The 13023-nt window shown below is 41.5% G+C and overlaps 1 protein-coding gene across 5 annotated transcripts in view; it reads left to right on the top strand.

The window, feature by feature from the left end:
- TAOK3 (TAO kinase 3) overlaps positions 1-13023 on the top strand; it is a 1449622-nt gene that overhangs the window by 1374586 nt on the left and 62013 nt on the right. For all 5 annotated transcript variants that reach the window (XM_086943286.1, XM_086943287.1, XM_086943290.1 and 2 more), the window contains one exon: positions 12084-12323. In XM_086943286.1, the coding sequence (XP_086799412.1) occupies positions 12084-12323 (240 nt within the window). The remainder of the gene's footprint in view (positions 1-12083; positions 12324-13023) is intronic.

The raw sequence follows: 13023 nt of genomic DNA, 5'->3' as shown, positions 1-13023 counted from the left end.
GTCGGTTTAAGTTAAACCATTAAAACATACACATAACTATTAAAACATAAAATCCATAAACATTACATTAACCGCCGCGTCAACCATGTCACAATTCATCTGAATTCAAGCATATTCCTATATTGTCTTTTCAGCAGTACAGCCGGCAGGCTACTGGTGGCGCTGTTGCTTTTAATTTAATCGTGTACTTTTTGATTTTTTGTGTGTATGTGTATATCTTTGGGGAAAACCATATCGCCTTGCAAAAAACACGTCAACCAGGAAATTCACTGAAACCTGATTTGCACCGAAAATAAAGGTAGAAGCATTCTGTCTCTAAAATATGTCTCGGTGCTTAGGTTTTTGTTTTAAAATCGCATGGGCGTGTATTCTCTTATTCCTAATTTAGGGTTGCTGTGGCACAATACAATGCCTCATAATCGCCCGTGCTTCATTTAAACCCATCGTAGACACCCTTTGCAACATTTAAGCGCATCGTAGAGGGCAAATGTTACAATTAAACACCAAATAGAGCGCCAGTCCTACATTTAAACACATCGCAGAGTGGGCAATTGCTACACTTAAATATATTGAATACAAATATTGAGGAAATTATTTTAAGATGGAAAGTCAGTCATTCCTTCCCATGTTCTTCTAGCACCCAAATTGAAACCTACCTCACTTGCATGAAAAAGCAACATAATTTGATCTTTAGTTCAAAGGATTTGTAGAATATGCACCCATAACACAATAACAATTCATACATTTTAACAAGTTGTTATTCTCGTTTCCTGGGGTGCACTGCTGACCAGCCAGCAGCTGTCCTATATGAACACTTATTAAGTAGGGCGCCGCTGGGGTGTTTATTCACCAGAACGTTTGACAAAGCTGACTTAAGGAGGTATTAACTAAGGAGCATTGAATATATCTCTCCCTCCTCACCTGGTTGAATTCTAATAAGGTTTGCTGTTAGGTCATGCCTAGGCAGTGCTTGCGCTGTCTCTTTGAGACATGTTGTATTCAATCTGGATTTAGAGCCTGCTCACTGCTTTGAATTGGCTTTTGTCAGTGTCATAAAAAAACGGAGCTTTTAAGTGGCTAATGGTTATTGTATGTCCCACCTTTTTCTCAAAAATTAACTCCCATAGTGTTTAGTTTGACAAAGCTGACTTAAGGAGGTATTAACTAAGGAGCATTGAATAGATCTCTCCCTCCTCACCTGGTTGAATTCTAATAAGGTTTGCTTTTAGGTCGTGCCTAGGCAGTGCTTGCGCTGTCTCTTTGAGACATGTTGTATTTACTCTGGATTTAGAGCCTGCTCACTGCTTTGAATTGGCTTTTGTCAGTGTCATAAAAAAACGGAGCCCCTAAGTGGCTAATGGTTATTGTATGTCCCACCTTTTTCTCAAAAATTAACTCCCATGGTGTTTTTCCGCAGGACTTGTGTGCTTCCACCTTTTTATTGAATTTCGTGTCTGTGGCACTTTTTTTCTATGGAGAATGAGCACTTTTTAAATGCTTGCGTTTTGTTGTTTCTCTCTCAGCGTTGCGCCCGTTTCACGAGCACTGTGTTTTATCTACTTGTTTTGTCGCTGGATTTAGTATTATTTTTTTACTCTATCCGACCAACGCATTTACCCAGTTCAGTCGTGTGGACACAGCATCACCTTATGTTTTTACCCCCTTGTTTTAATTAAAGCTTTCCAGTTTCTATGGATGAAGGGTGCCATCTACTGTTTAATTTGGGAGTGTCAGGTTTTTCTTCTTTGTGAATTTTGCTTACCCTCCTATACTGTATACGAGGTGCAGGCTTTATTTTCTGTATATTGTCTGCACTGCTGCCCTCCTATCAGACAGCCTGCAGTTGTAATCTGCATGCTCCTGCGCTCGTCTCAATCAGAGATGGCCGAGCAGTTGATGAGTCGGGGAAGTACATTGAGAGACGACTGTATTAAGCACTAAGTGTGTGCTATAAAGGGCTGGTGCAATCTAAAGAGAAGTGGGCTGTGGGTCTATAGTGTGGCGGGGCTGGCTGGAGGAAGCTGGGTGATAGGTCTCTGCCTGGCAGAGACGAGCACAGACTGACCGGAGTCAGTCTCCCAAATAGACGAGGGATACTGAGGCTGCTGGGAGATACACTTTCAGAGATCGAGAGAAAGAGGCTGAAAAGGGCTGCTTAGTAGGCACTGGCGAGCACTGGAAACGATGTACCTGCTGATTGACTTGATACTGATTGAGGACAACTGTTGTCAGTGCACACCTGGGCTGATTGTGATTTAGTGCACGACTGTGCTTTACTTACTTTAAAAATACTTATGTTCATCTGGTCTACATGGTTTTCAAATCACTCACACTTTGGATGCGACTTTTGCATCTTAAGGGTTGGGAGGGCTGGTGCCGGGTCAATCAAATGTTTGATTGAAGAGTGGCCGGCAAGGTAACCTAGTCATTTTGTGACATTGTGCCTCTGACAGGTAGGCAGGGCTGGCGCCGGTTCTGTCGCATATTGGTGGGAAACTAGTCTGGAGGCAAAAGTGGACAGTTTGTAAAAAATCGATGGAGATGTCTGGTTTGGTTGAGTTCGAGTCAGCCACTCATCAAGGAAAGCCAACAGGGCTATGTCAGAGTTGCTCCTACCTTACTGGCCAAAAGAGGCCTGGAGCTGGTCGCACAATTTCCAGATTTCCCAGTATGCCTCTGCTTTGGCCATCTTAAAAATAGATTAAGCCAATCCAATTTTTTTATTTAGAGACATTTTTATAGCAGGAGATGGGAGGACTTGGAGATTGAAAATCCAACTTGTGTGCATGCACTGTATAAGTGGAAAGGTGCATATCTATGTATATGGGAGGAACTGTGTGGAGTACGTTTCTTGTGTGTATATCGCTGTGTTCTTTCTGCCTGTGCAAGCATGTCGGTGTCTAGCTACGTGGGCTAATGTGGTTCGCTCTGAGTAGTGCATGTTCGTGTGTGTGTCCATGTGGGAGTGTATGCATGTGTTCGTGTATGCATGTGTATACTGGTGTGTTTATTTGTTGTATAGCTCTTCAATTCCTGAAGCCACAGCACCCAGGATAATACCCTGCATAGCTAAACACTTATAACGTCCCAAAAGTGACAACTATTGGTTAAGCAAATACTTGTTTATAAAGTGACAGCCACTGCAGATCTTCTATTTTGTAGCTCTATTAATAACTGAAGTTCCGCAGTTTAATAGTAGTAGTCAGTTTATCAACCTCAGAGACTTAACATCCTTAGTTGACCTTCCTGGAATCAAACGTGTGGCCTGCAGGTCTCAGCAGATGACAGCAGTGAGGGATTCAAACACCGATCTATGTGACTGGCAGAAACCACCCTCAGACTACTGCACATATGATTTGCTAGTCCATCCAATGCTTTCAAGTGGATGGAAAGCAGTGTGCAGCAGGTTTCATTAATATCAAATGAAGACATCTTAATTTCAGCAAAAGTGTAGAATTTATCTTTTGGATGCTTTGTCAATTTGGTAGATTCAAGCAAATGTATCACATTGAAAACGCCATTTTCAGCTCTCCAAATTGCAGGATTCTGGGTACTATAACTGGATGGTAGATGTCGAATGAGCCTTTTTTAAAATTATTTTTGGTGTAAGGCTTTTATATTTGTTGAATTGAGCCACAGAGTCGCTTTTGTCTGGCAGGAAAACATGAAGCCAGAGCAAGAGTCTATCATACTATTCCTAATGTAAGGTGCCACCTTGTAAAACGTCTGATGTTGGCGCTCATCTGAAAACCTTCTTTGGTGGCAATGGTGCAAGCATGGGATATCTAGGTGTTTCAGAGCTCCATGCTTTCCTGGCTGGACTGTATCTGATCTGTGTACATGAGGCATGATTGGGGACACGGTAGCCTGTGATAATCTTGCATGTCCTGTTTCTTAAAAAATATGGGAAGCTCGGACAGATCTGAAACTGAATTGCTTGGAAGCAGATGATGCTGTTTCATCATCCACTGCTGGCGGCATCACTACCTAGGTCTAAAATGTTTACTTTTCTGCATATGGCTGTATATAGCATTACTGTCAAGGCAAGATGCCTACGGGGGTAAAATGCCCGCACCTTGGGGTGGTAGCCTAGAACATAATTCACATGACGAACTACCGCAAAGCATGCAGGTAGGGTTTTAGGATATGAGACGCCCGTTAATAGATGGTGCAGTCACAATGGATTTATAATCATCATGATGTTATAAATGACTTATCTAATTTAAAAGGTTCACCTTCTAGCTGTACAAGGGGTTGGGTTCCTCTGCAGCTGAGAAATTTGTGTTTTCGAGCTTGATCGTCCTGACGTGGAAGGTGGTCAATAGGGATTTCACTGGGAAGATAGGCAGTTGTTAGTACAAGGATACTGGTTATTAGAAGGATCAAGCATAAAACAAAAACATTCTAGACTTACTGCTTCATCGCTACTGTAACTTTATATTTTATTTTATGGACGTCTGTATGGATCAAGGTCTTTCCAGGGTGAAGTTTAAAGAGTTCCCAGTTTACTATTCTAATTCTAGGCAAGTAAAAGTTCGCAGAACTTAAAAAAAGACAGTCACATATATCAGTCATTGATGATTTTTTTGGGCTTGAATTTTTAAGGACACTCTTTGGAATTCTTCACAGGTGTTGAATTCTTTTCCCAGTTTGTACTCCGATTTTCATCCACAGATTTTCCTTTTTTAATCTCAAAGGTTTTCTTACATACTCAATTTCTCATTTTGGTCTTCCAAGTTAAATTGATATGGGGTTTTCAACTTCTTGTCTCACTAGCCTCTCATGCGAGTTCTGCAAAAAGCACGTCATGAATAGTTTTTCAATAGCATAATCAACGTATCTTTTTTCCTTCCAGAATTTGCCCCAAAACTCAAGCACGTCACCTGACTCAGATCAATGTCTCATCAACAGACATATTCAGGCTGAAACCTTTCTATGTTCACAAGAGTCTCAGGGTCTTTAATGTTGGTCCACTTAGTTGTTGCTGTAGCACAATGCTCCTTGTTCCAGTTTCATGCGCTCCAGGGTGCAATTGCTTTCATTCAGAAACTGTGTTGACAAACTGCAAATTCCTGAGTATTCGTCTATTTATGGAACAGACACATTTCTGCCAGAAATTTGATCTCGCTGGATCTAAGATGGCGCCACCATGCTATCTAGTAACAATACAGATCTTGCCTATCCTCCAGACAAAGGCCCTAGAGGTCTTTGCCACATTTTTGGCCTCGTACACAAAGTCTTTGGTCTAATTTAGCTCACAGCCCAACGCAAGCCCCTTGCAAAATGGAGTGCTTTCCTTTGTGGGGGCCAGTCCCGACAGGTACCTTGGAAGAAGAATCCACCATATCTTACAGTATGATTTATTGGATCCTCATACCACACAGTTTGACTAAACACCAATGTAAGAAAAACACCTTGGAGTAGGTAGCTCACTCTGTGTTAGGTACCAAGGCTTGTGAAAGGTTTCAAATCCACCAACCAACACAAAGCTTGACCATCAAGTTCTTTATCAGAATGAATTATACCCACTTTAAAAACACGTGGCTACTCTGTGCTTGGCATTTTCTGGATACATTAAACTTGCAATTTGAGTAAATAGGAAACGCTGGCAGAGGGAGATACAGTGACCCATTAAAAGGGATAGGCAAACTAAATATCAAGAGATAAACAGTTATAGCTGATTTGAGATGCGTAGAGGACAGAAGTACCAAAGTTCCTCTGTGAAAAACATTTAACGGAGACAATATTTTATCTAAGCCACCTAAACATGGGTTAATGTGTTGTGGTGAAATAACATAACAAATTGATGTCCTGATACCCAAGATATTTGAGATGTCCATGTAGCATGGCACGGGTAAATCACATGCTTATTGTCTGTTCTTTTTCTGAGTGTACTGGACTCTTTTGGGTGAAATCCATGCACCATGGCACAAGTGCAACAGAAACTCATTTTACCTTTTTAGCTTGTGTGTTTCATTCTTTTATTGACTTTCTTTGGGATTCAGGCATCTCCTCAACTCTTACCTGTTCTTCACTAACCTGCACGGTTTATGTACCCACTTCAAAATCTGTGTAAGTCTTCTTCCTCCTCATTGCATTCTCTTCAAACACATGGCTGAAGCCACATTGTAAAAAGGCTGAGGTGATGGCCTCTGAAAAACCTGCTCTTGTTGTGATGGTGCAAGTATACACACTGTCCTGATGCCAACCGGCCCTCATTTTTTGGAGACCTGAACTTAGTTCTCCTCATCTGACATCATCTGAGAGCAGGAGACGGAAAAACATACAAAGGAAAACGGAGGAAGAGAAAGAAAGAAAAACCATCCCAAAGAGAAAAAGCAGGGGCCGGCAAGGGTGAGATAAAGATGCAGCTGCGTCTGGTAGTGGATTGAAGAGGGCTGCAGTGGATTCAAGAATGCACCGCTTTGGTATTGGGCATGCTCAGGGCCTGACTGGCCATAGCGGGCACCGGGCAATCCCCCGGTGAACCGCATGGTGGGTGCCGGTTTTGGGCACCTGGGGAGCATAGCTGCATACCTGTACCAAAATCGGCTGAAAACCGGCCCTGGCAAAGAGTTCGGCGGCATCTCCATCCTCCCGCAGGGGGGCCGGCCGAGCACTTTGCCAGGGCAGGTTGCGGTTCCCAATCCGCCCTGGGCATGCTCGCATTCAGCATTCAGTGCGTCTGGGCAGAGTTTTGGACACCAGCACTTACTCTTTTACAAATAGAGCACTGGTGATCTTCCCTTCCTCAGGATTAGGTCTTTTATGGCACCTAAAATCATAATAAGCTGTCATTCTGTAAACTCGGCATTTTTTGGATGGTGCATTTCTAATCGTAGAGCCTCTCAAATTCTCTGTCCTGCCCCTGAAGCTTTCACCCATGTAACTACGTTTCTAATTATTAAATTTGTAAAGAGCCCAGAATGATTCTACTATATTTTGTTTCATATGTTCTCTTTTCTGGTGCCAAATATTACATAGGCTGAGACATTTGTGCTATATCCTCATCACAAGGTGTCTATGTTTCTGTTCTAGTTTATCTTGTATTGCTGCACTCAAAGGTAAACATTATGCATACTTAGCTTGGCTGGGAGACACATTATATTTTTGGCAATGGATGAAAAAGTGCTCACATTCTTTTCATAACTACCAAGGCGGTTTATACTATTGATTTCAGTTGGATATTTTTCTGTAAGTTAAATCCAAAAGCATACTACGAGGTCTTTGTAGATGTTTTTCAGCTCAAGTATTCCTTTGTCACCCTGTCCGAGACGCACACTATCAGTGGAGAACATCCTTGAGGCTTACTTGACTGACGAAGCCCGTCCTTCATTTAATTAAGGTCATGCGCATAAGCACTGTGCCCAACAAGGATTCTAAAGACAGTCATTCAGGTTAAGAAATCTAAGCCTAAAATACAATTGTATAATGGCATGAACCCATGATAAATGACCTAAATTGAGTGCAAATGTTAAACTGATTAAGTAAGCCCATTTATTCTCTTTTCAAAGGAGAAGAGAGCACTACGTTTTGGCTTTATCCATTACTACATGTTGGGCCTCCCTTAGGCATGTCCTATGGCTTGTCTCACGATCAGATCCTAAAACCTGGCTCATCTTGGCATATCTAAGATGCTGAATCTTCGTTCCACCCATACACATTTCGATCTCCCCACTAATGAGATGCTAGATGCCAATAGCACTTGCTAGATAGACAATCAAAGGATATACAGAGGATAGGCCTCCTTTGACACAATAGGAGTAATAGATCCCGCACTGCTCCACACAGAGGGACTTGTACCACTTCCACTTTCTTGGTACTGTTCCTGAGCTCAAACAGTCTCCAAAATCTGCATTCGACTTCTACAATCTGAGCCTTCTGTCTTGCTTATCCACTCTTTTCTGGTGCATCTCACCCCAGGGTTGGATTTCCATCCACTTTGGCAAGTTTAAGTTATTCCCAGTCTCAGCCATTTTACCAAGTAATGCATCCTTGCATGCAGTCATTGTAACCAACTTGCTGTCATTTGCTCTTTCACTGATGAACCATCCATGGGCCACAACTAGTCCAATCCCTGGGGCCATCAGCAGTACACCTTGGCCAGTAGCATGCGGCCAGTATCGTATGTGTTAGTGGGCATCTCCCATACCATCGAATCTCTACTGCAGAAAGTAGACAGTGCATAATGTTACGTACAAGGAAATATTATGAACGCTATTATTACTGTTATACCTAGCCTAATTATATTATGGCAGAACCAATGGCTTCCCCTTCGCCGCCTGTCCTTTCTGATTAGCTCAAAATCTTCAAGAACCACCAAGTACCTCGTCATCCTCCCTTCTGGATACATGTTTTACTAACCCTAGAACCTAAAACGTCTACAAGGAAATGAGGACGGTGGTACGTACTACCAGGATAACTCGTGTTGCTTTTTTAAGGAATATTTTCTTTAGCTCTCTGACAGTTAATTTTGTCTGTCAGGGAGATCTCGGAATGGTTAAAAGCAAATACCAATCATATCTTCAGGTTATTTATAAATGTGCTTGCTACCTGAGCACAAACGGAATTCTGTTTCGGATTTGTACCGTCTTGGCAGCATGTGCTATTTTTCCAAATAGTTAAGGGTATTTCCACGACAAAATATCTGCACTGCATTCTTTACATCACCGGCCAGCTGGCATACTCGGGCCTACTTTCCAACATCATTGATGTTATTGCCACTTCGGTCTTCTGAAATACAAGGTCCTGTCTTAGGTAAACGTGTCTCCCATCTTAATGGAGCCTATGCCTTTTGGACCGAAAGGATGTAAGTATTTCAAATAACCGCTAGAAGGCCTTTCTGTAAAGCAGTCTAAAGCACTGGACCATTGTTGGATTATTGCCTACTGCAGGTCGCAGCTGTGCTGTTACTTAATCTCTTCTTTGTGTATTTTGAAACATTTAGGCAGTGACCTTGTCCAGGTTTCTCACAGAAGGTGAAATGAAAGATTTTGTGCGAAATGTTAAATCCCAATTCCTATCTCAATTGATTAAGACTTAAACTATCACCTCATGGAACGAAAGAGATGGGAATACCATTGGATAAGCCGGGCACTATTTGTTACTCCAAGGCCTTTCTATCTTTGCAAAATAACTGATTGGACGGAAAGGAAAATCCTTATTCATTTTTCATTGGCATCTGCTCCTGTCTAGATTATTTTCGTTGCCCTCAAGATTAGTTATCAAGGACTGCTGCTTGTACACTTCAGAAAGTCAAAAATGCCTTCCGAAAAATCCTGCCACTTGGCATAGATTTTAATCATACCATTGTCTTTATGAAAAAAGTAACATTGTCTAGTTAGTATACCATCCACTCACTACTTTATCAACTGTTGGACGCAACCATTAACTCTCTCATCGAGGCTTTCAGGAGTATGGGTGACGTCTTCATGTGTCACTGTGCTACTTAATACTTATGAATATCACATAGAAGCAACATTTCTCTTGAAGAAGTCGTGATGTACAGGATGTTAGTCCACCAAGATAGGTTGGGAAGCACACAGCTAATTTTTTAGCAGAGGGGTTCCATTATGGTACGAAAGATGTATCGTTGTAGTTCCTGTTTTATGAACAGTGCTAACGGGGAATGGAGCCAGAGTGTGCACAAGTGGCGAATCGGAGTATCTCATTCCTAGCTAGACAGTTTGGTGTTAAATAGTGAAATTGTATAGACAGTGCATGTATGTCTATTATTCTCTTGGCTGTAACGGAAGACGTTTAAGGTTGAACTGGATTTGTGCAGTGTGTTTGCACAGTCCATCCCTTAAAACCATCATAGCTGCAGTGGGGAGGGATTGCCACCTGCCGGGGGTTAATGTGCATCTTTATCTTTAATATACCTTCAAGTAACTGAGTTGCCATAGTCTAATTTCGATAAGACTGGAAACCCGGCCCTGATTTGAAGTCCTCCTCAGGGTTTTTAGACTTTATTCCTGAAAGGAGACCGAGTAGGTTAATTTGGCCATATGAACTTGTGGATTATGCCTAAAACCCAGAGATGTAGAGCGTTAAAATAATGGAAGAGCTGTAGTCTAGCAAGTTGAGAGAATTTTTCCAAGCTTGCACTGAATTTTAAAATAAAATGTTAGTTGTCACGCTAGAGATTGCACCTCTGTTATATTTTGTTTTAGTAAATCACAACCATGGGGACATGGTATCAATCTTTTTTTGTCAAATACTCAACTTAATCTTTATTTTCACTGGTGTATCTTGAGTAGAAGAAAATTCTTTCAATAAGACAAACTTACATTCTTATACCATTGTTTCAATTCTGGTTACAAGACCGATTGGAGCAGCATGTTTGATCTTAAACTGACGGTATACTGCTCAGACAATTCAAGATGATCTGTTCACTTTGCCCACATGTAAACTTTGTATTCCAGACCCATTTCCAGTCTCAGTTTGAGAGTGTAAACACAATCCTAATGTCGGTGAGAATGTAACCATCAGGGAACACCAAAGGAGAGGAAATGGCTTTTTTTTCTACCAAAGCTGACCGATATTTTTAGTTGAAGTTAGGCAGCTGATCATGATAAAATCTGGCTTAGAGAGCACCGTATTTATGGTGTTTGGGCCGCTATGTTATCATTGGCTGCACTAATTAAGTGAATGTTCAAATATGTTTCTCTTTATGTTGAATGAGGCAATTTCATAGTGATTACCTCGGGTAGGTACTGTGGCATATGCCTGAAGTTCTATTCTATGAATAGAAGGTGCTGTGCTCTTTAACATTCAAGCTGAATAACTATCCATAATTATGTTCATTGAGCTGGATCAGTTAATTATTAAAGTAAACGTGGTTTAACCGCATCGCTGCGGCGGCTTTTCCCGCTGTGCGCGGCAAATTCGAAATTACCGCGTTACGTGACGAGCTGGCCTTGTCATCCGCGCAGGACAGGTAAGCGCGATGACGAGCCCAGCTCGTCAATAGCCTCGAAGGGGTTAACTGTTCTTATATACATGTCCAGACCCGTTGGAATGCTGCTTTGGACATGCCTGTTTCCCACCCTTACTTTCCAAGCAGATGATGGCCATAATTTCCTTTACTCTAGTTATATACCCCTTTCTCAGCAAGATCTGAAAGGGGTTTTATAGTAAGTCGTCTTAATGAGATGACTAACGATTTTTGGTAAATGGCAGAAGTGCTGGTATACCCGTTTTTGGGGGTAATTACTAGCATCATTAAAGACCGTACAACACTAAAATATCTCCTGAATCATTCAGTTCTTGTGCCAAGCCCCACATTTGTTAACATATTTTTCACATGCAAATGCCAAGGTACCTTATTTTCCCCCATTTAAGATTCAGGCCAAGCCACATTCAATGGGATTCTACATTAATTCCTGATGTCACCAGTCCATTTTGATCTTTACTTATCTTTGCCAAATTTGAGACAGTCATTTGTTTTCCTCTTTTGTGCATGCACTGTCAACACAAAACTGTGAGTCCTAAGTAACAGAATTGGCTTCTTACCACCCAGAAGTGGATGAACCAACAGTGTTTACAATAATACCTCAGATAATTTTTCATAATCATCCTACCATTGTTTTAATTTTGGCTCAGGGCTTCTGTTGAAATACTAATTATTTTCCCTTGCTTGGTTTGTTGTGATTATTTGTTCTTGGCTTTGCATAATTGTGCATGAAATAGACTTTGAAGTGTGTGGAAATTGCTACAAAGCAGTCCTTAATTTGAGCCAGTAGTTGCAGACGAGGTGCACCAGCACTTATTTTGGGCAACCATCCCTTATTTTTCCTCAACAAACTTTGATCCAGAGCCAGGTCCACAAGTTCCTAACTTGCCAGCTTATTTAAACTTTTTCTTCAGACTCTCAATAATGCAAGCAACAGTTTATAGATAGTTACTAATATTAAATTGCAGGAGTAAGTGATATTGTACATTTTGTTTGTACAATTGGTGGCACCTGTATGATAGGGCTCACATCTCCACAACATAGTTGCTTTAATAAAATAATAAACAGCCTTGATTGCAAAATATATTAATCGTAAACATTTAACTTTTTTTGCTTATAACTCTATTAGGATTTGAACAAGAAGCGGACGCAGAAGGAAATGGAGCATGCCATGCTGATCCGGCACGATGAGTCGACACGAGAATTAGAGTATCGGCAGCTTCACACACTGCAGAAGCTCCGAATGGATCTGATCCGCCTCCAGCACCAGACTGAGCTGGAAAACCAGCTGGAGTACAACAAGCGGAGAGAAAGGGAGCTGCACCGCAAGCACGTTCTGGAGCTCAGGCAGCAGCCCAAAAATCTCAAGGTAGGACACTACATTATGGCAAAACCCACACTACACGCAATAGAAACTGCAATTCTGCTTTGCTCAGATTGAAGTAGCATTTGTTTCATTTACAAGCATTTCTGAATGACTGCTAAACATAGTGGAAATAAAGTGTGTGTATTTATCCAAAGGAGCCATCCTAGTTCCAGGACGTATCCCTTCAATCCTCGTCACGGACGACCTCTCTGCCCTCCTAGGGTTCGCACTCGTTTCCCTAACCTTGTGTGTGAGTATATATATGTATATGTATTGCCTACTGGCGGAGCCAGTAGGTAGTTATAGTTAGAACCTAGTTTCCATAGGAAAATCATTTTTTGATTTACTAATAACTTTGGTAACGTTTGACGAATCTTTGCCTAATTCTCCCCCAAAAAAGTCTATCCAGGTCCGCTCCTATCCTGAAAGTTTGGGGGTGATTCGTCAACCGGGAGCTGAGAAAAAAGGGGGTCCCAAACGGGTTTTCCCCATGTTAATTTCCATAGGAAATTTTGCGACTGGCTACAACCCGAACTGCTGAACGGAATTTCCCCAAATTTGGCAAAAAGGTAGAGCTTGGTTCATAAAGCGACCTTTTTTAAAGGGTGTAAATCCGTTCAGTAGTTTTTGAGAAAATCAAAAAATAAGAGTCAGAAAGTCAATTTCCCATAGGAAACTATGGGCAAGGCTACAGCCGAAACTA

Source organism: Lissotriton vulgaris, chromosome 11, assembly GCF_964263255.1.
Source record: "Lissotriton vulgaris chromosome 11, aLisVul1.2, whole genome shotgun sequence".
Classification (NCBI taxonomy): domain Eukaryota; kingdom Metazoa; phylum Chordata; class Amphibia; order Caudata; family Salamandridae; genus Lissotriton; species Lissotriton vulgaris.
This window is presented reverse-complemented; position numbering and strand designations above follow the sequence as displayed.